The 23,371-nt window shown below is 36.8% G+C and overlaps 1 protein-coding gene and 2 non-coding genes across 7 annotated transcripts in view; 1 reads left to right on the top strand and 2 right to left on the bottom strand.

Moving 5' to 3' along the window:
• The window catches only part of Ankfy1 (ankyrin repeat and FYVE domain containing 1), a 93,416-nt gene that overhangs the window by 27,117 nt on the left and 42,928 nt on the right, over positions 1 to 23,371 (bottom strand). For 3 of the 5 annotated variants that reach the window (XR_007107626.1, XM_047543263.1, XM_047543264.1), the window contains exons 4-10: positions 18,101 to 18,236; positions 13,257 to 13,380; positions 11,372 to 11,521; positions 9,881 to 10,046; positions 3,441 to 3,645; positions 1,972 to 2,040; positions 1,331 to 1,530 (exon numbers count right to left, since the gene is read on the bottom strand). Coding sequence is in view for 4 of the 5 variants with exons in the window: in XM_047543263.1 (XP_047399219.1) it covers positions 1,331 to 1,530; positions 1,972 to 2,040; positions 3,441 to 3,645; positions 9,881 to 10,046; positions 11,372 to 11,521; positions 13,257 to 13,380; positions 18,101 to 18,236 (1,050 nt within the window). In the remaining variant the exon portion in view is untranslated. Of the gene's footprint in view, positions 1 to 1,330; positions 1,531 to 1,971; positions 2,041 to 3,440; positions 3,646 to 9,880; positions 10,047 to 11,371; positions 11,522 to 13,256; positions 13,381 to 16,424; positions 16,671 to 18,008; positions 18,237 to 23,371 lie in introns of those variants that run through there. The other 2 variants (XM_047543265.1, XM_047543266.1) reach the window with 2 other exon arrangements.
• Trnam-cau (transfer RNA methionine (anticodon CAU)) lies at positions 5,367 to 5,439 on the bottom strand. Its single transcript has one exon. It is a non-coding gene; the product is annotated as a tRNA-Met (tRNA).
• Trnam-cau (transfer RNA methionine (anticodon CAU)) lies at positions 8,185 to 8,258 on the top strand. Its single transcript has one exon. It is a non-coding gene; the product is annotated as a tRNA-Met (tRNA).

The raw sequence follows: 23,371 nt of genomic DNA, 5'->3' as shown, positions 1-23,371 counted from the left end.
GAACTTCTATATACTCTTTTCTTATCCCATTAACAGCTACATCCTACACCCCTTCCCACCCTCTTTGTCCTACATTAGAAACTGCAGACCTTATTGCAAATCTATTTGTTATACTGTAAATAATAATTAAACTCATTCTGTTTATTATGACAATATTGTTAAGGTCTTCACAGGGGCTATTTGGTTTAGGGCTGCATACTGTCCGTACTGGGCACTGCTAATATTGATCTCCCCCTTAAAGAAAAGGTTTTGGAAACCTATAGGGTCACTATAAGCTATAGGGGGAAAACTGCAATACCCCAGATCTGCACTGCTAGAGGGGAAGATACATGAACAACATGAAAAAACAAGGGGAAAAAATGATCCAAACAAATCTAGATTCTATATTAATAGAATCCAGTGACAGCATGGTAGAAGAAACGTCAGAAAAGGAGTTCAGATTATACATAATTAAAATGACTCGAGAAGCAAAGGGTGAGATAAGAGAGCAAATGCAGGCAATGAATGATCACACCAATAAGCAGTTGAAAGAGCAACTGCAGGAAGCAAAAAAAGATCATTTCAACAAAGAGATAGAGATTCTCAAAAAAAAAAAAAACAAAAACAAAAACAAAAACAAACAAATGGAAATCCTTGAAATGAAGGAAACAATAAACCAAATAAAAAAACTCAATAGAAAGCATCACCAATAGACTAGACCACTTGGAAGACAGAACCTCAGACAAAATATTTAATCTTGAAAATAAAACAACATATCTCAAAAGATTGAATATATTTGCAAATAAAAGAAACCAGTCATTCTTGCTGCATACAGTGGCACAGGTCATCAATCCCACATACTCAGGAGGCTGACGCAGGAGAAACACAATTTCAATGCCATCCTGGGCAACTTAGACCTTGGCTCAAAATAAAATCTAAAAATGGGTGGGGGTGTAATTCAGTGGTAGAGCACTCCTGGGTTCAATCCCCAGTGCCAGAAATAATAAATGAAGTATTTCAGTTAGAAAGATTTAACTTGATGTTTGTTTAAATTGCTTGAAGCACAAGGAAAAAAATTACAACCTGGGCTTTTACTGTATTTAAAATTAAGTATAAAATAATTTTCATAATAATAGGATATTAAGTTCCTAAAACTTTGTTAAAAACATTTACAAGAGCTGGGGAGATAGCTCAGTTGGTAGAGTGCTTGCCTTACAAGCACAAGGCGCTGGGTTCGGATCCCCAGCACTGCAAAAAAACAAAAAACAAAAAACAAAAAAAAACATTTACAAGATTTTCCACGGTGCCCCTAAGTTTCAGCATCATCTCTTGGGCATCTACCATTCTTTACCTGTCATGGTATCAGGTGCATCAGTGTTGCTACCACGCTGAATGAGTCTGGCTGCAAAGCTGTTTTCATCAAATGAAGTCCCATTTACCACAGGGAGGTCTTCAAAGGGGTTTACAGATGGGTCCGAAGATACAATGATGTACTGTACTGCCAGCCACAAAGCTGTGCTGCCTTCATGGTCTTTTAGTTCTAAATCTAACCTGAAATAAGGAAGCAATGTGAAGAAAAAATAAATATAATCTTAAGACACTCAGTACTGCCAACCGTCTTATTAGTCTTTATATACTTTTTGAATAATAAAATTTTATTTTCACTTTTACTTATTAAGCTTTATAATATTGCTGGGTGTGCTGGTACATGCCTGTAATCCCAGTGGCTCAGGAAACCAAGGCAGGAGGATTGCAAGTTTAGGGTAGCTTCAGTAACTTAGCAAGACCCTAAACAACTTAGTAAGAGCCTATCTCAAAATAAAAAAATGAAAAAGGGCTGGGGATGTGGCTCAGAAGTTAAGCATCCCTGGGTTCAATCCCCAGTTTAAAAAAAATAAAAATTATTACACTAAAAGACATTTTAAAAGAATTTTTCACTCACAATCCCACCCTCACAACTGCTTTTTCATTTCTCCTTGTCGCCCTACGTACTGTTTACACTGCAGCAGCTGACTGAACACATATTCATTCCTGGCGGTGATGGATAGGTGTAAAGGAGTCCTGCAGGATAAAAAGAAGAGGTCAATTTAAGATAGTCCTAATTCAGGACTACGCACAGCAGGAAGTGACTAGACTCCTAGGCAGAATTATCAGGCACAAGAAATTCTACATTTCTGCAACAGTCTTCCAAAATCATGACCAATAAGCAAAACATGACAATGAACTTTTTTATACGTTACCATTTATTTGGTCACCAAAAAAGGAAAAAATCAAGTAAAGAAAAAGATATAAAATACTCTCCAATATTGACCCTTTCAGCAATTTCTATTACAAGTTCTGCTTATTTTCCCTTACTTATTCTCCACCAATTCTGGGAAAAAAAAAACAAAAAACAAACAAAAAAAAAAACCCAACTTTTCTTCCTTCTCCATAATTTTCTGTTACACTTGAACACACACAGAGTAGTAACAGATAAGAAATTATTAAAGTGGTATCTGATCCCTCCTCAATGATTTTATTTAGCACTGAAGTGCCCTAAAGGAGATTGCCACTGCAGAGCACAGGGCACCCAACACTGGCATCTACCTAGATGGACAGATTGCCAAAGTTCATTGCAGATAGAGGGGGAAAAAAAATCTACAGGGGAGAATAAAGGATGAAATTATTTGGGGGAATAAGGTTATTATCACATGATATTAAGATTTCATTGAGATCCATTGCACCTTAAAGTACTTTACCTATACTAATCAGTTTTTCCATTCTGACAATGACACTTCACTGAAATCTTTTATTGTTTCTCATGAGGGTTTTCAAGGTAAAATACTGAACTGCTACGATGATAAGTGGGTCCCACCTGAGGCTGGTGATGTAGGTGGCTTTATTAACTTTTAGAGCCTCCCATACTGCTGTCCCAAAGGCAACCCTTTCTGGGATTCTGAACCACAAGGAATCCTTAACTAAATCCTAGTGAGAGGCAAAAGGAACACAAATACTGGCAAATACACGAAGGGCTATGCTGCAGAAGAAGGCAGCAAGTTGTGCAGATAAAGACAGAACTGTTTTTAATAAAAACAGGGACTTTTCTAACAATTAGACCTCACAGAAATAAAAGACTGCCTTGAATTAGTGTGTCCTGCTTTCAACTATCCAAGCAACTCTAAGAAATGCTAAAGAAGCTCCCCTTAGAAGAGGTGACTAGATAAACAGTCTAGTTCCTTCTCACATGAAGATGAGAAATTGCTTAGAAATTTAAAGACTTCTGTTATCCAGGATGGAAATGTTTTCCACAAATGCCTCTGGTCTTAGTCAGAACACACATTTGCATGACAAATAAATGTTTATGATTTTAATAAACATCATATCCAATAACACCAAATACCATGTTTGCCAATTATGGATCACCATAAAATACCCTTCTGGGATTAATGCTAAGAGTATCATCTCTCAATTCTCCAACTTACCTGCCCTTGCTATCCTGCATGTTGGGGTTGGCACCAGCCTGTAGGAGGGCCTCTGCAATCTGCGCCATCTCAGACATCACATCTGCTGAGTGTTTCTTTGAACTGTACAATGCCACAAGGTGCAATGGTGTCTCTTGGGCACCCAATGTAGCAGCATTAACAAGGGCCCCATTCTTAATAAGGAAAGTAGAAGCAAAGAGATCTCCTTGAAAAGAAATAATAGAAGACAAAGTAACATATGTCAACTTTCAGGGTGAGCTATTCTGGCCAATGTTTCCTCAAAAGGCAGCAGTCTATGACTGCAGACAAAGAAGAGAGACAAGTGGTTGAATCTGAAGGAATCTCTTGGGATACTTTTAAGTGGAAACTCATCATTAAGACTATGGAGTTACATATTTTAATAGGCCTCCTGGTCCAAGTTTTTATTACTTGTGATCATTTGTCCTGCCTCCTCACCATAATATCCCTTTGTTATCTAAGAAAACCAGGCTTCTAACTTTCAAAGGCCTCTTCTGGTTTTCTCTCAAAAAGGGCTTCTGAGATTCCTCCCCAGCACAATTTTTCTCTCTCTATCCTGTTGACTGATCACAATCTAAACCTAAGTAGCACTTAGCTCCAATGTTCTGTTTCTGCACACAGATTCCTGTTCAGAGTAAGTCCATGTCTGTTTATTACTATAATCCCTTCTGGGATTAATGCTAAGAGTATCATCTCTCAATTCTCCAACTTACCTGCCCTTGCTATCCTGCATGTTGGGGTTGGCACCAGCCTGTTTATTACTATTTCTTTTAGTTGTGCAATCTTATTTCATGCAAACATAACAGTCTTAACAAGAAGCTTACTACTGAATATTTGAACAGAGAATCTGCATAAATTATTATTTGTAAAACTTTCACAAGGTAAATTAACTGGTTGTAAAAACAAAAATTCTTTTCTTTGCATTAACACTTTTGTATAAGGGGGGAAAAAACCCTTACCCCTATAGGGACAAGAAGCCAATTGTATACGTCTAATCAAAAGTATTAAAAAGATATCAAAGTACACAATTATGGTCAGGTGCAGTAATGCACACCTGTAATTCAGTGGCTCAGGAGGCTGAGGCAGAAGGATCCAAAGTTTAAGGCCAGCTTCAGCGCTCAGCAATTCAGCAAGGCCCTAATTAGTGAGACTGATTTAAAATAAAAAATAAAAAGGGTCAATGATGTAGCTCTGTGGGTTCAATCCCTACTGGGTTCAATCCCCAGTACCATCCCACAAAAAAAAGTATACAATTGTGAAAATACCATGTCAGACACCAATAAAGGAAAGATGAGTCTAGATTGGTTCTACAAATGCATGTTTGAATTCAGAACTAAGCAATCTGACAAGTGGCAATTAAATATTAAAATTACCTGTAAGAAAAACAGGTAAAGTATACTTTTCAAGTTAACTTGGAGGATGACAAAGATCATACAATTATTTCTTTTAAGATTAAAGTTCAATCTTCCTTGGATTTAATTCCCTTTATAATTTAAGACAAAAAATGCTGGCTATATGTAAAATTTATGTATCTTAAGAAAATTAAGCAAGAATAACAGACTCTATGAACAGAAAACCTTCTAGTAGCAAGTGTTTTAGGCATTCTATCTAGTTGGGTGGGAGCAACTGTTTCTCTAGTGCCCTCCAGGTGGCACCAATTAGCTCCTAAAAGGAAAGGAGATACCTATATCATGTGTTTTCATATCAACTATTGATTTATAAAAAACAGACCCTGGAGAAACACTGGGAAGAAAAATGGATAGACTGGTCTGGGACACTGAGTTCTATTTTAACAGACTGGCTCTAATTTCAATGAATTATGTTTCAGATAATTTGAGACTTCCCTTACCAACCCTTTCTTTTGAAATATTTTTATTCTTCCACTCTCAAATTCTTTTTTTTTTTTTTCGGGGGTGCTGGGTATCGAACCCAGGGCCCTGTGCTTATGAGGCAAGCACTCTACCAACTGAGCTATATCCCCAGTCCTCAAATTCTTTTAAATAAAAAAAATATATACATGATATGCCATACATACAGAACACATATTGGGTAATGCTGCACACAGATATAAGAATGTAAATACAAAAAAAAAAAAAAAAAAAAAAAAAACCTACAATTGGCTGGACTCAAATGGAAGGTATAATAAAAAATATTTTATCTCTTAAACCCCCTTAAAAGACAGATTTCAGATCAAATGTACTTCCTTAAAAAGATCCAAAGATAAAATTTTCTTATGTTTATTTGTACCCCCCACAAAAAAGCTATTTGGCAATTACTAGAAATTTACATTAAAGGCAATCAATCTAGAGGGTAAATAAAGCTAGAGGAAAAAGACAATGACATCCAAAAAACAAAACAAAGGAGGGGAATAGAAAAGGACAAAAGCACCATTTAAAAGATTTCTGTCAATAAGAAAATGAACAATACATTTTAAAAAGATTTCCATCAAAAATAGTTAAGAAGCTGGGTCTGATGGTGCATGCCTATAATCCCAGTGGCTCTGGAGGCTGAGGTAAGAGGATCTCCAAGTTTGAGGCCAGCCTCAGCAATTTAGCAAAGCCCTAAGTAACCTGGCAAGACTCTGTCTCAAAATAAAAAACAAAAAAGGCTGGGGATATGGCCAAGTAGTTAGAAACCCATGGGTTCAATCCCTGGTACTAAAACAAAACAAAAAATAGTTAAGAGGTTGGGGTATACTCTGGGGTAGAGTGTGTACTTAGCATGTATGAGGTCCTAGGTTCAATCCTCAGCACCAGAAAGTTAAAGCCAGGCACAGTACCACTGGAATCCCTGTGACTGAGGAAGCTGATGTAGGAGGATTACAAGTTTGAGAGCACCAACTTAGTAACACCGTCTCAAAAAATAAAAAAGGGTGGTAGATGTGGCTCAGTGGTAGAATGCCCTGAGATCCCTAGTATCAAACCCTCATACCGCTCCCCCAAAAAAAAGTTAAAATAAAAGCTGGTACTTAAAAGTTCCTGGTCAATGAAACATTAGTGTAATAATTTCTCTACATAAAAATATTCCCAACAAAAAAGTTAATTTTTTTTACAATCCACTTAGTCTTTCTTGTAATACAGCCCCTTGACAGAAGTTTTATTCAAGAACGACCAGTAACTTTCATTATTCTGAAATATTTTTATTCTTCCACTCTCAAATTCTTTTTTTTTTGCCAGGGCCTTGTGCTTGTGAGGCAAGCACTCTACCAACTGAGCTATATCCCCATATTTCATGCTGTCCCAGTTGGTGCCACTGTTTTCAAATTTACTACAAATAACTGGACAGGAAATCCCTATTTAAGAAACTAGTTGATTAATATTGTTTTTTTTTTGTTTTTTTTTTTTTTTTTTTTTTGTGGTACTGGGGATTGAACCCAGGGCCTTGTGCTTGAGAGACAAGCACTCTACCAACTGAGCTATATCCCTAGTCCTTAATATTGGTTATTGCAGTTTAAAAAGTAGCAGAGGAACTAGATTTTTAAATGAAAACAAGGATTCATCTCCTTGCCTAGATCAGGCTAACTGAAGAAGATGGCAACCAGCTGGCCATATGTGTGCCTCCTGTGGACTTACCCACAGACACTGGCTGTCTACTGCATTTTTCTTACAGATTAGTATACTTGGTTAGTAGGATGATCACTATTTAGTATACAGACAATAACGTGTCCAGAACCAGACGTAGATGTCACATTAATATGTGGTCTTTAATAAGACCTCCCTTCTCTTCTATTACAATGAATTTAAAGAAAGTTTAATAGCTAACTTAAGTGTATTACTCAATTTTATCATTTAGGCAAGTCAAAAGACTGATGCCACCTTCAAGTGACAAGTGAAAAAAATTCCTACAGAAATTGAATCTGGCTATGGCACTCTGATTCAAGGGCAAAGTAAAAGCCACCACATCGACCCTAGCAGTCAACTCATAGCACTCTGCTAAGTGCACTACTAACACTGTCTCTCATGTTCCCAACAACCCAATAAAGTAGAAATGATTTCCACTTTGCAGACACGGAAAAGAAGACTCAGTGTGGTCAAGTGTCTATCTACAGATAAAGAAATGAGACAGAATCCAAACCTTGGTACACCCAAGCTCCAGAGACAGCAGTCTGCCTACCACATCATGCCACACTTCCTAAAGTTAGCAATAATCTAGTTTATTATATTCACATTGTAATTCACAAACTTGCAGGCAATTCATAAATTCAGAATGGAAGATTAAATCATCTGAAAACAAGCATCAAACATGACAACCAATTCTTCACAATTCATGTAACTAAGCAATCACCAAAATATTTAATGACTCATAGATGTTTTTTCATCAGACATGAATTAAATTCCCTGAGTGGAAAGGAATGTAATTCTCAGATTGTTTTTTTTTTTTTTTTTTTTTTTGTAGCAAGTGTATTTGTTTCCAAAATAAATATCTCATATACTAAACAGTGTGGGAAAGAACAATTCCCTATGCAGTGAAAACTTTTTCCACTCAACACACACCAGAGTTTAACACCCAACGCTCTGCATAATGCACAATGATGCTTGGGAAAAATGCATCTGTTTTTAAAACTGACATGCTCCAAGGATTTCCCTACCCAATAGTGAGCAAAATTTTCCTCTCTACCAGCCAACAACCTCAACACTCTAAAACACAGCTTAGGAGGATATTTATTTTAAAGCCTTTGCTCATAAAGGACCATACATTCCACTAACAAGGAGCAACATGTGGGGGCTGGGGATATAGCTCAGTTGGTAGAGTGCTTGCCTCATAAGCACAAGGCCCTGGGTTCAATCCCCAGCACCGCAAAAAAAAAAAAAAAAAAAAAAAAAGGAGCAACATGTGAATGGCAAAAGCACAGCAGGGACAATATTTTCATAATGCATGAAGAGAAGGCTAAAAATGCACGTGATTAAGATGTGGTGAAGCCAAGCACAGTGGCACACACCTGTAATCCCAGTGACTCAGGAGGCTGAGGCAGACAGATCACAAGTTTGAGGCCAGCCTGGGAAACTTTACAAGGCCCTATCTCGAAATAAAAATAAAAAGGGGCTGGGGACATAGCTCAGAGGTAGAGCACTTGCCCAGCACGCACAAGGCTATGGGTTAAATCCACAGCAACATACACAAACACACAATGTGGTGAAATCAGTATATTCTGTCTTTGTTGTCCATAGGCAAACAACAAAAAAAGGAGCCACAGCAAAGTACTTCTATCAAGTCCCTCTACAAAATTAAGGTTTTTGATTTTTTTTTGGTATGGAATATTGAACCCAGGGGTGCTTAACCAATGAGCCACATCCCCAGCCCCTTTTGTTTTTTTTATTTTGGGATAGGGTCTTGCTGAGTTGATTGGGGCCTTGCTAAGTTGCTGAAGATAGCCTCAAAATTTGTAATCCTCCTGCCTCAGCCTCCCAAGTCACTGGGATTACAGGCATGCACTACCACACCCAGTAGTTTTCGAAATTTTTGAAAGCTTTCACCTCTCTATAGGTTATCACTCTGTCAAAAATGACTACAGAAAAGTAAAGTTGGGCAGCATCTACTTGGAACATATCAAATAATAAGGCTATGTAAAAAGCCAAACAAAACAAGTCCTTATTTTCCCACTTAAACAGTTAATTCGGGAGATTGGGGCAGGATGATCACAAGTTTGAGGCCAGCTTCAGCAACTTAGCAAGGCCCTAATTAACTTAGTGAGACCATGGCTCTAAAAATATAAAAAAATAAAAAGGGCTAGAAAAGTGGTTCAGTGTTAAGCACCTCTGGGTTCAATCACCAGTACCAAAAAGAAGTTAATTCAGGGTAGGGGCAGTGGTGGAGCACTTGCCAAGCATGCAAGAGGTCCTGGCCTTGATGACTAGTACTGGGGAAAAAAATAAAGTTAAAATGTTCTAATCCTAATTCTATCATTTCCACATTATCCCATTACTGATAATATACTCAAAGTAACTTTCCTAGAACAAAACAAAACTTAATCATTTTGCCATGACAGAAGTCCAGTCTGTGAAAGATAAAACACTGACTCCAAAAATACCTTTTTAAGTTTTTGTGGTTTTGATACTTTTCTTATGTTCGTGCTAGGACACAAAAGTAAAGATTTCCTAGCACAATTTTTGGAGAAAGTGATAATGTTGAACAAGTAAATGTATCAACTGCTTACAAGTAAAAGGTACTTACTTCTCAAAAGCCATCTTTCTAACCTCCCTCCCTCAGGCTCTATTAGCCCTATGAACAACCTAACTAACAAGGCACAGATAATAGTTTTTTGGTCCCTCCTTTGACTCACAAAACAAATCCTTAAGTCTTGTGGCCTGCAAATATAGACTCAAGATGATATGGGAATTTTTGGAACTGAGTCAGGGAGTTTTAAAAAAACATATGAATAAAAAGAAAACTGCCTGCAGAGAAAAATATAAAATTATTACTACCTCTTTGGATTCCTTTATGTAACAAGCTCCAGCCATTCTTGTCTACCATGTCCACATCAGCTTTATGGCTAACCAGCGTGGTGGCAATACTCTCTAGTCGTCGTGAAAGGGCTAGATCTAATGCAAGATCTCCATTATGATCCACTTCATTCAGTTTCCCAGGGAGCTGCACAGAAAAGTTTGTAAATCAGCACTCTCAGATGATAGAAAAGACAACATAATTTAACTTCTCCCACCTTGATCCTTAAATATCATCTCTTACACCAATGTCAAATTTTAGTGCTCTGATAGAGCTTACTCACAAATTCAACTTCATTAACAAAGATCTAACAGGCCTCCTCAAGGCACATGCTTACAAGGAACACAGAACTAAAAAAATTACAGAACAGACAATAAACACCATACAAGACAATTAAGGACCACAGGGGAAAGGCAGACAATGTAAGAAACACAGGAGAAATGCAGACAGTGCATTAGGGCACAAGTGCCAAGGGCAGAGGTTCAGAGAACTTCACAGAAAAGAGCTATCATTTTCATGAAAGGCTGTGGCTTACTTCCTCCCAGCAGTTTAATGTTTCTCCACACGCTGAACACCCATGATAAAACATTTCATTCTCATCTGTCAAAGGCAACTGTATTTCTATTAAGGCAATGTGGTAGGCAGAATAACAGCTCCCCAAAGATGTCTATGCCTAATTCCCAGAACCATGTGAATGTGCACCTTACATGGCAAAAAGCACTCTGCACATGATTACAGTTAAGGACCTTGTGATGGGGACAGTATCCTGGACTATCCAGGAGTGCCCAATCTATCTAATCACATGAGTTCTTAAAAGTAAAAGAGGGAAGCAAAGAAATAGGTCAGAGATATAACATCAGAAGGACATGACCTGCCACTGCTGGCTTAAAAGATGGAGGCGGGAGCCACAAGTTAAGGAATGCGGTAGCAACCCTCACTGGGAATAGCCCACAGCTGAAAGGCAACAAGAAAATGGGGATCTTGGTCCTATAACCACAAGAAGCAGAATCCTGTCATTAACCCAAACAAGCAGAAAATGGATTCTCCCCTATAGTTGTGTAAAGTAACATAGCCTGCCAATACCTTGATTTTGCTCTGATGATGCCTGTACTGGACTTCCAATCTATAAAACTGTAAGACCATAAGTTTGTGTTGTTTTAAGATATTAGGTTTGTGATAATTTGTTATAGCAACAAAAGAAAACAGATTTTGGCACCTGGAGGTTAGGTATGGCTACAACTACCTAAAAATATGGAAGTGGTTTTGGAATTGGGCAGCAGACTAAGACTGGAAGAATACTGAGAAAAAATGATAGAAAAAAAAACCAGATTTCCTTGAAAAAGCTATTAGTAGAAATATGTACATTAAATATTGTGTGGTGACGGCTCAGAAAGAAGTGAGCAGCACGGTAGGGAAAAAGAAGAGCATTAACGCTTTAGAAAGAGGAAAAAATGGAAAAGCAGTTACAGTACCTGTGAATCCATTTCAATCAGATAAAGGAAGACCACATCTTCTCTCTCCACTTTGATAGCTTTATGTAATGGGTAGTCCGTCTTGGATTTGATCATTTTGTATAACAACTGAGCACTCATACTGCTAAAGTCCTCCTTTCGTAAGTCATCCTAGGAATTAAAAACACAATGAACAGCAAAACAGACAAAGTGTTAACAATAACAACAACCATCATTTGTTAAGCACTTAGTCTGTGTGTCAGGCCCTACTTTCGAGCTTAACATGTCCCAACTAATTCAATTCTCACAAAAATCCTATAAGATAGTACTATTGTCATTTGCATTTTAGAGATGAAAAAAGTAAAGCATAAAGAAGCTGAATAATGCCAGGCATGGTGGCACACACCTGTAGTGTCAGCAACTTTTGAGGCTAAGGCAGGAGGATCACAAGTTGGAAGCCAGCCTGGTTAACTTAGCAAGACCCTGCCTCAAAAAATAAGTAAGGTTGGGGATGTAGCTCACAGATAGAGCACCCCTGTGTGCCATCCCCAGTACTACAAAACAAAACAAAAGAAGCTAAGTAACTTGCACACGTTTAGACTGGGAGTAAATGGCTAAGCCAGGATCTGGAATCAATAGGACCAACTCTCACAACTGTACTCTTTACCACAGCACTACTGTGCTTCTCAAGAATGGTAAAGCATGGGAGCTGGAGCAGGAGCTCAGTGGTAGTGCACTTGCCTGGCATGTGTGAGGAACTAGGTTTTATTCTCGGTACCGCACATAAATAAATAAAATAAAGGTTCATTGACAACTTTAAAAAATATTTAAAAATTAAAAATTAAAAAAAAAAAGATGGTAAAGCATTAAAGTGATATAAGATGGGAAAATGGCTGGATCTCATTTATTTCATTAGTAGAACCCTGAATAGACCTAGATCCCTGGACTTTTTCTGGTTCCTATCCTTACAAAAGTTTAATTTGTTGAGTTTTTACTTGTACATTACAAGCTACTCCCATTTTTTCCAATAAATCTTTACCTTCCCCTCAAAAAAAAAAAAAAAATATGGTAAAGTATAAGCAATGCTGATACCCACCAAGAATCAAAGCAAGTGGGAGCCCTCCCCATGGAAACAGTCCTTCCCCACTAAGCCTATAAAGATGACAATTACAGAATCAATCACAACTTTCACAAACAAGTCACCCATTGAGTCACAGCCTGCCTCCACTATTACAGAGCTCTTTATTGCTACCTACCAGTACAGAAGGGTTGCCCGTCCTATTTCAATTCTTTAAAAGACTATTCACTTAGACACCTTTTCTGAAATACCAACTCTTCCCACCATGTTGTTGCATACAAGCAATGCACAGAAACTAATTTATAAAACATAGCCCTGATATTTTAAAAGTGCAAAATGACAACAAAATAGACATGTGAAAACTGTTCCTATTATGTATAATCACAGTGCAATAATAAAATAATAAAGAGAATGAAAAATTAAAATACATTTACTAATGTCTCCACCTGATGGAAAAAGCAAGGGAACACTCTAAAATGTGCTGCTGAATAGTACTTAGGGCCTGCTGGTCCCACAGTGGCATTCTGCTCCTGTGGTTTGGCCACTGCTTCCACAGAATGAGGGCAAAGGCAAGTGTCCCTTCCAAGTCTATTTCTGAACTTGGGTTACCTACTGCCCTTCTAGTCTGAAATCACAGAACTATCAGATTTTCAAGACTGAAAAGGGCCTCATAGATCATCCAATCCAACTAAGTAGTTATCCTTCCATACTGTAATATAAGAAAGTTAGGTGACAGAGAAGTGACTGTTCTTAGGATCAGGTCCCCTGCCTGGGTCTTCCGACTGGCAGTGGGAATGTGCTGTCTACACCTCTCAATCTCTCACTCACCCAATGACTTGCAATAATCTCTGCACAGTAGTTCATCAGTGTGCTGGCATTCAGTTCCTCTGCAGTCTGATAGAAGCGAATACAGTTCCTAACATTCACCAGGGACATCACACCCTTTTCACATCTATAAGAAAATTAATGATGAACACTGTTAATAGCACAAATACAAATACATTCACAAATAAATAAATCAAGGCAATAATCTGTGTACTGGTTGACTATGTCTAACACTACTAATGTACAAAGCTAAAGAATATAATTATGAATAAACTATAGACAGGTTCCCATATTTCCAAAGTACTAGAATTTCTTTGTGATGTTATTTTGCTCAGTTCTGGTCAGAATCAAAATAAACTGCATATGAACTTGTTAATAAACATAATACCTCAAATGCCTTAAAAGTAATCAATAAAACTTACTGATTAGATACACAAATGATTTTTAAATCAGACACAATAATATGGGACACATCTGTAGTTCCAAACATCACAGCACTATTATGTGAACATTCTGGATTAAAAATTATTTCAAATATGAGGCTATGTGCCTTGATAAAATAATCCCTCCTTAAAAGTCCCCCCAAAAGATGAATCTGTATAATATATGAATAATAACTCAATAAAACTACATTTTAAAAGTCCACCCAAAATATTTACAATATATAGAAACAATTAAAGAATCAGACCACAGTACACCGGGGGTGAGGAAAAAAGGCCACAAAAGATGTCCCCCATAAAATCAGGTAACAAGACTCCTTCAGAATCACTAATAAGAATATCAACTTCATGGGAGAAGAGAGAAACACATACAGGCAAACAAGCCTCTAGTGGCACACATCCTAACCTAGAAGGCATGGCACTGGAAAGTTCAGGGTTACTTCCACCTCATAATTCCTGGAAACCTGAGCAAGCCTCCCTAAGAACTAGGTCTATGAGGAAAAGAGGTCATGGCATGGTCCTTCGTCTCCCTCGTCTCCACATCACCCTACAAGTCAGATATACCTCCAAAGGCAGCCTCAGACGTCTAGTATAGTGGCAGGAGTGTTCCCTGAAATTTCACCACTGCTTCTCCTGGCCCACAGCATCCACTTAAACTCTTTTCTCATCAGAAAAGCAGACTGCAGTAGAGAGAGCAAATGAACTGTAAGGAAAGAGCTGGATTGAGAGCCATTGGGGAAAAAAAACTTCCTCTTACACGGGGGATCAAACCCAGGGATACTCTACCACTGAGCTATTATTCCCAGCCCTTTTATTTTTTGAGACAGGGTCTTGCTGAGTGGCCCAGGTTGCTTCAAACTTGCAATCCTCCTGCTTCAGCCTCCTAAGTAGGTGAGATTACAGGCCTGTAACACCATATGTGGCATAATCCTGTGAATTTTAGGGGCCAAATTACTTAGGTTCTTGTCTCCTTTGTAAAATAAGGATGATATTTTACTTTAGAGGTTTGTGGAATCTTCATGTGTTTTTCAAGATGAAGGAATATTAGATTTACTCAGTATAGCAGGAGGTACACAGCAGGTATACTCATAAATCTTCTGCCCCTCCCCTTTCTTAAAGTCTAAAATTCCTTTCCTGAGGGAAAAAAGATATATGGAAATTATAAGATTGAATAGCTAATATTAATGGATTTCAGTACTACTATAAATAACCAGCTAACAAATAATTCCAAATCTCAATAGGTGAGCTTTAGATTATGGAAGTAGAGAACGCAGTGGCTCACACCTGTAATCCCAACTACTCAAGAGGCTAAACAGGAGGATTGTAAATTCAAGGACAGCCTGGGACTTAGTGAGACCATGCCTCAAAATTAAAAAATAAAAACAAAACAAAACAAAAATCCAAGCAAACAAACAAACAAACAAAAAAACCACATGACCATGAGAATGGAGATGAGGGAAAGAAAGGAAGAGGGTTGTGAGAAAGACCCAGGAAGAATGAAGAACCTCACAAATAAGACCTTAGGCCCAGATCAAGATTATAGTCTTAGAATCACTTCTCTATCTAGCTGTATGTGCAGGCACCTATTTAATAAACTAAGACCTGGGCTTTGGTGCTTTGTCTTCAGCTAACATCAACGACCTGGTGTAAATAAGCATCTCTCCCAGGGCCTTTTTTTTTTTTTTTAATTCAGTTCAAATCAATATCTAAAAAAGTTACTATAAGAGCAAGAATTCTATATGGTATTTTTCCATTCAACAGCAAAAACCTCAGTTTTTGTACTACTGGCTTCCCCAAACTCATACCATACCATAGCAAAGTCATTCTAACCTCAGCTATGAAATCAAGGCATTTAAGCAGAAAATTTCCCTTTATAGACAGACAAAAATTTTTACTACTTTTACAGTGACAGATATTCAGGAGCTTGCCATCCTATGGCCAGGAAGCCTACCACATAGAATGACCTCAGGGGGTTAGGACGCACACCCACAGAGCACTTTACAAAAGCACTTGCACAAATGCAGACAATCTGAAAATTCCATTCTCTTCCTTTTTACTGCCAAATGATAGGAATCAAACATTTTGCAAGAAGACAGACTTTTGTTAAAACTGGCAGAATTTTCACTAATTCTAGGATCCCCAGAATACCATTTGCCATTGGGGTAGGCTAAAAATAGTTAACTGACATGATTTACACAATTGAAGAATATGTGACCTCATTTTAAAATTTAGATTCTTCTTTTTTAAAAGTAGCACAGGCTTTCTTCTGAAGGAAAAATATGTTTTTAATTTTATAAACAAAAATCATATAGATACACAAAAATAATCAACCTAGTTTTTAAAGTACAAATCAAGCACTACACAAACTCATGTCTTTTTTTTCAATCAATCCTGTATGTGAGAAACAGAGGAATTGCTGAAAGTAAAAACAAGGAAAGGTGAACAGTGTTGGAATTAGAAAGGACTTATTTTTCTTTCTATGATTCTGTAATTTTCCAAATACCATAAACTGAACACGTAGTATGCTTTCACATTGGGAAAAAAATTGTACTTTTTTCATACACATTCTTTATTTTTAATAAAAGAGTATTTTCCTGATAATACAAAAAAAAAAAACATTTTCATCAAATTGATGATAGTGTTGTAAAACCATCAAGATCCCTACATTACAAAATGAGCAACACCTTCTTCACATTGAACTGCACACATTTGTCTGAGCCCTTTCACTTACTATCTCAAACGTGTCATTTCTCCTGCTGACAGTAGTGGGCACTCTGTAATCCACTCTTGGATCTCTTCCAGCTCTTAAGAAAGCCATGACAGAACAATTTAATACCCACAGCCAACAGTACAAATCTGAGCATCTGGTAATGTTGCTAGTTATGAAACCTAATCAGTCAATAAACAACAAATATTTTAATTAAAGAATCTATTATACAGATTATAATATTCTAAACCAACCCCAGGGCATTTTTATCAAAGCAATTTAATTTATAAGCAAATCTGACATGGTCAGTGAAAGAAAGCTCAGGAAATCTGGAAAAAATAATAATACTATAAATCACACTTAATCTAATTAAAATAAGTCTCGCTTTACTCTCAGATGGATCAAAAACTCCCCCAAACAAACAAAAGTTAATTGCAAGGCTTTGACAGTAAAATTAGCTTTGCTATTAAGCCAATACTACTTTGCTACAGAGCTTGGACCTGTTTGTTTTTTTTTTTAAATTGTATTTAGATACTAAAATATACTCAAGCCAGCATCAATTACAGAGAGTTAGAAGTAACCTGTTTACTGATTCGCATGGGCACTGGGGGCCATCCCAGGGGAAACATCAGCTCCACAGTGAAAACAGAACAGGCAGCTCTAAGCAGCTCTTGGTTCGTTTATGTGAGAGCAACAGCAACAAGTGGAGCATCTCTTGATGGCTGAACCCAGTCCATTACCACCCAAGAGAAAAGCCGTTAAATCTTCATGTACCCAAGAGAATATAAGAGATCACTGAGTAATATAAAAAGATACTCCATCAACCAAGTTGACCACCAAGGGCCACATCTCCAACAGATGCTCAAGGGCATTCTGCCTGATATCATTTAGTAAGCATTTTATTTCCTGTTGTTCTAAAATGCCAACTTGGGAGAGCAAAAAGGAAAAGGTACTATTAAAAAATACAACATGCTATCTCCTTGGGACCTAAAAAGCAAATAACTTAAATGAAGTGAGATCTTAGAAACACTGGCTATAAAACTTACTGAACCACACTTTCATGTATTAATTTAGGCCTTCGTGTATTTCCAAAAATAAAAGTATATGACAAAATGAGCAACACCTGCTTCACATTGAAGTGCACACATTTGTCTGAGCCATTTCACTTACTATCTCAAATGTGTGATTTCTCCTGCTGACAGTAGAAACGTCAGTACTCTGTGACTCTTTAAAGAGCCAATACTTGAATCCACTCTTGGATCTCTTCCATCCCAGGTCTTAAGAAAGCCATGACAGAACAATTTAATTTACCCACAGCCAATAATACAAATTTGAGCATCTGGTAATGACTAGATGTATCAGAAGGTAGAATAAAATGTCAAAGAATGGGAGGGAAAGTTGAGGATTTGGATACTGGATAATAATATTTCATACTCAACGTACCAGTATATATAATTATGTAATCTCAGGTAACAAACCAGAGAAAGAAAAGAGAATACCTAAAAGTTTTGGTAAAAAGTCAGCTTACAAGATAATACAAAACAAGGGAGATACCAGATTCTCTCCCCACCAACACCATTAAAAGAACACCTTGCAAAAGTTATTTACATTAGCAGGAGAAGCTGTTTTTCCAGAGCTTGGAATAATTAAAGCTCAGTCATCACCATCTGAGGTGCTCGAATATATCTGCTGTGACTTGCCTCTCCCTAAGGAGCTGTAGCTGAAACCGATTCGCTAGTTTCATCAATTCAGTCAGGAACACATCATCCTCTCTGAACTCCAGCTCATCTGTGTAGATCCAGCGAAGCATTGTCATTGTCACTTCAGGATTAGCATCTGGTTAAAGAAAAAAAGTAAACAGAAAAACTGAAAAAGCACTGAATGATGCACTTAGACCTTCTTGAGGGACCCCTAAAATTTGATATTAAAAAAGTAAATTATGGGACACCCACGTCAAAGCAATAGTTATTAAAAATGGCAACAAAGCAGTCTGGGCAACATCTGACTCCAGGAAAATGTGAAAGTTTTGCATAGGGTAGTGGGTGGGGAAATGAGACCACTAAAGATACAGATCCAATCAACTGGGGACAATATCTGAAACATAAGGCAAAAGTTAACATTCTAATAAAAAGATCTTACAAATATAAATGAAAAGATGGGCACTCAATGGAAAAATGAAAAATGGATATAAATATATAAATGGATATAAATAGGTAATTCAGAAAGATAAATAAAAATTGCTAATAAACATTATGAATAACCACATGCAAATTTAGAGCATCTTTTTTTCCCCTCAGACTAGCAGATTTAAGAAATAACTTTTCCACAACAATTATACACACAGATTATTATCCTAAGAAAACAACTGGGCAAATATGGCAAAATACAGTACTAAGAAACTCAGCATGGTAGTGTTTTTGATTACAAAAAACTGGAACAAAAATCTTAAAAATACAACAAGGGAGAACTGATTAAATAAAATAGTATATATGCAGTGGAAAATCTGCAGCAATTTAAACTATATCTACAATATGGATATTTACTATAGCAGGTAAAATAGGCTAAAAATATAAGAAATTATTTCCTTTATTTCATTTTTGTTATATGAATTCAAGGTACATATATATGTGTATCCATGTGTTTGTGTGATATGTAACTACACATACTATATATACATGCAGTTTTGTCTATTTAAGGATAGGATATATATTAAAATACCAAATCAGTCATAATTAATAACTAATTTTCTCTTCTCTTTACCTTTTTATTTACTGAGTATGTATTACTTGCAAAAAAAATTTAAAGTTAAAATAAAGACTACAGAGCAATTTGGAAGAACTGCTTGGGACAAAAATTGTGACATAAAATATCCAAACTATTATTTCAGCTAAAATCAATTTTTGATTAGTCAAAATAAGACTAATGAGAATGATGTTTGAAGGACCACTTGAAGCTGGGTGTGATGGAGTACGCCTGAAATCCCATCATCTCAGTAGGCCAGGCAGGAGGATCACAAGTTCGGGGCCAGCCTCAGCAACTTAGTGAAACCCTGTCTCAAAATAAAAATTAAAAAGGGATAGCACCTCTGAGTTCAAATTGAAAAAAAAAAAAATTGAAATCATGGTCTTTACCAGTGGTTCTCAAAGTGTGGTCCTGGGCTGCCAGAATCAGCATCATATAGGAATTTGTTAGAAAGTCCAATTCTCAGGCCTATACGGGACCCCAAATTCTGAGGACAGGATAAGCATTTATGTCTAAGTCCTTTATGTTACTTTGATATTCATGAAGGTTTAATAAATGTGCCAGGAAAGAACACCTCTGTCATCCCAGTTACTTGAAAGGTTGAGACAGGAGGATCCCAATTTGGAGGCCAGCTTGGGAAATTTGATGAGACCCTGTCTCAAATATAGAAAAAAAAAAAAAAAAAAAAAGGGTTGGGGGTATAACTCAGTGGTACAGCCTAACATGCTCAAGGCCCTGGGTTCAATCCCCAGTACTGAATGAGGGGAAAAATAAAGAAAGAAAGAAAAAGAAAAACTCTTGACTATTTAGAAGAAATGTAATAAGAACCAAGAACACTTTATTAATAAGTACACAACACTTCATTAGCTCTGATTAATCCTCTGTATTCCAAGTACATACAGTGGGGAAGAAGGATCTGAAGGAAGTCAAGTGGAATTGAAGACCTCTGATTTACGTGAAGCAGTAAAATTTACCATCATCTAAAATGATCAGATATTATAAGGAAGGAAAAAAAAGGCAGAGTGGGGGGAAAAAGTAAAATGATACAAGTCATTATGTTAAGGTTTTATTTTTTTTATTTCTTTTTTGGTAATATTTTAAAATTAAACAGAGAGCCAGAGTCACTTAAACAATTACTTAAGAACAGCTACTTCAACCAAGCTGTAGGTAAATTTCTTTGGACATTTTTTTTTTTCTTTTTTTTGGTGGTGCTGGAGACTGAACGCAGGGCTTGCACATACTAGGCAAGCATTCTATCACAGGGTTACGCCTCCAACCCTTTTATTTCATGTTGAGACAGGGTCTTGTTAACTTGCCCAGGCTGGCCTTGAACTTATAATCCTTCTGCCTCAGTCTCCAGAATAGCTGGAACTACAGGTGTGCACCACACACTGTAAACTAGGTTTAATGTTTAATCATCTTAATAAAAAAGAAAAATAAAAAGTGGGTCATGCAACTGTCCAGAGTTGTTCCCAATGTGAAAACAAAACTACTCCTCTCATATAGCCTGATCTTACAAAGATAGCTTATTCTTATCTGATAGCTTATTCTTAACTTACTTTCCAATTGCTCAAACCAGTAAGATTGATTTGTGCAACCAACAAACTGAACTTAAATAATTTCCTGAGAGGCCTAAGTATTTCAAGCAAAATAAAGTTCAAGTAATTTCTAAGCTTTCTCATTCTTGTCTTGACTCTTCTCCTTTAATCTCCAAAATATATGGAGAATCAATTCACTTTTGAGACTCATGCTAAGCAGCCAACTTAAGGGTGTATGCTTCCAATTTGTATTCTTTTAGGCAAACTGAACAGTCTGCTTCCAGCCTACTTAGAGAAACAACTACTTTAGGAAACAGCTATAAAAGTTGGATGATCCTATATATGAGGAGTTCCCTTTTTCTTTTTTCCTTTTTGTACTGGGAAATTGAGCCCAGGGGCACTCAACTACTGAATGACATCACCAGCCCTGTGTTATTTTGAGATAGGATCTTGCTAAGTTGCCCAGGCTGGCCTCAAACTTGCAATCCTCCTGCCTCAGCCTCCCTGATAGACTAGGAGTTCTCTTTAAAGAGATCAAACCTAAGAAAAATTGGTTTGCCTCCATGCCCTGCATGGAGTATCTACTGCTAGAGGCACACAAACCTGAAAAAACTGTGACTTCAAAGATGAAAAGAAAAGTAACAGCCAAACTTCTGACTGTTGCACTATAGTATAGGATGATACAGACATTCTTTGGAGAACTTGAGATTTTCTATGTGGCCAAAGTTTTTATTTTATTTTTAATTAGATTTTAAATGAATGTTTTATAAGATATTTGAAAATTAAGGAATAAGCTTATCTGCATCCAGAATGAATTAATTCTGTTTTTTAAGTCCTCTAATCCATCAAAAGCTGAGAAATGTGTTTTGAATCTTCTACAATGACTTGGGTTTCTTTATTCCTTTTTTTTTTTCCACTCTGGTTTAATTAAATTCTGAGTTTCTAATTATTTTCCTTCTCTACATAAAAAATTTTTGATTAATAAAATTTAAAAATCTTGGTAGACTGTACCTTTAATCAATAAAAACATCTTCTTTGGTCAGGTGAAAGATGTACCCTTATATATAACCTCTTGGAATAAAATTAAACACTAAACTAAACCATACCTGTAAATAATCCCAAAGTCAAAAAGAAATACTAAAAAGACAAGAGTTTTAGTTCTTTTATGGCAGGGTAACAACCATCCCATTTAAACTGATAATAGTTAAAAATTATAGAAAAACAACTACCTAAGGATTTGGAAAAGTAATTGAAAGCAAGGTAATTATGAAGGAAAGCAAAACTTAAAAGAGTGACCACACTGGATGAGTTTTCCAATTCTTTTTTTCACTCTTTTGGCTTTGCCCTGAAGGTGAACTCTAGTAAAGAAGCAGAATTGCCACAGTGACCATAGGAATGGCTAAAATGCCAACAAAAACTGTCTTTCTGGCTAGATGAGCCAGGAAAAGAAGCCCATGAGGACTGAAGAGCAAGGGAAATTCCAAAGTAAAGACAACCAGGAAAGGAGATCTTCCAATTTTGTGTATGAACCCACACTATTTTTGAGCTCACCTCTGAGCTACTCATGCATGGGACAATCCAATCCCATCCTGGCTTTAAGAACTAAAAGTTGCTGGGCCTGGTGGTGTACACCAATCCCAGGAACTCAGGAGGCAGAAGTAAGGGAGGATCACAAGCTAGCCTCAGCAATTCAGCAAGGCACTAAGCAACTTAGTGAAGACTCTGTCAAAATAAAAAATAAAAAAGGTTGTGGAGCAGCTCAGTGGTAAAGAGTCCCTGGATACATCCCCAGCACCAAAACAAACAAACAAACAAACAAACAAAAAGCAAAATGAAACAAAACAAAAAAACCTGAAAGGCTATCTAAATAGCTACCCATAGATGATCACACAGATTTTTCTGCCTGAATCTAGAGAGTCAACATTTTTCACAGGTTTATATAGGATCCAGAGTCCACAAAACATTAACAGAACATATCATGATATCCAAGATAAGATCAAATCCAAAAGTATTAAATGTGATCATTTCTTAGGTTAAAGACAATCAACAAAGTTGGGCACAGTGGTTCATGCCTATAATCCCAGTGACCTGAGGCTGAGGCAGGAAGATTGCAAGGGCAAGGTCAGCCTGGTCAATTTAGCCAGAACTTGTCTCAAAATTTAAAAAAACTAAATAAATTAAAAGGACTAGGGATGTAGCTCAGTAGTGTCCGAGGGAGGAAGGAAGCCAAATCAACAGATGCCATCCTGAGATGACTCAGATGCTAGATTTATCTCAGACTTGAGCGCACCCAGATATAACTATGCTCTAGAAGATGAAGGAAAACAAAGTTAAAATGAAAAGACAGACATTTTTAAGCAAATAGATGATAAAAAAGATCAAGTATAATTTACAGAACTGAAAAATACAATATTTATAATAAAAATTCACCCAACAGGCTCAAAATCAGAATGAAAATGGCAGCAGAAAAAGTCAATTAATTTATAGATTAACAGAAATTATCCTATCTGATGACAGCAAGAGAAAAAAATAGATAAACTCAAGGAGACTTGTGGGATAATAATAAATAGGTGTGTAATTTGAGTCTTAGAAGGAGAAACAGAAATATTTGAAAAAATGATGGTCAAGAACTTTCCTAACAGGATGAAAAACAGCAACAGATTCAAGATCAGTGAACTCCAAAAAGAAAAT

This window comes from Sciurus carolinensis, chromosome 3 (genome assembly GCF_902686445.1).
Source record: "Sciurus carolinensis chromosome 3, mSciCar1.2, whole genome shotgun sequence".
Classification (NCBI taxonomy): domain Eukaryota; kingdom Metazoa; phylum Chordata; class Mammalia; order Rodentia; family Sciuridae; genus Sciurus; species Sciurus carolinensis.
This window is presented reverse-complemented; position numbering and strand designations above follow the sequence as displayed.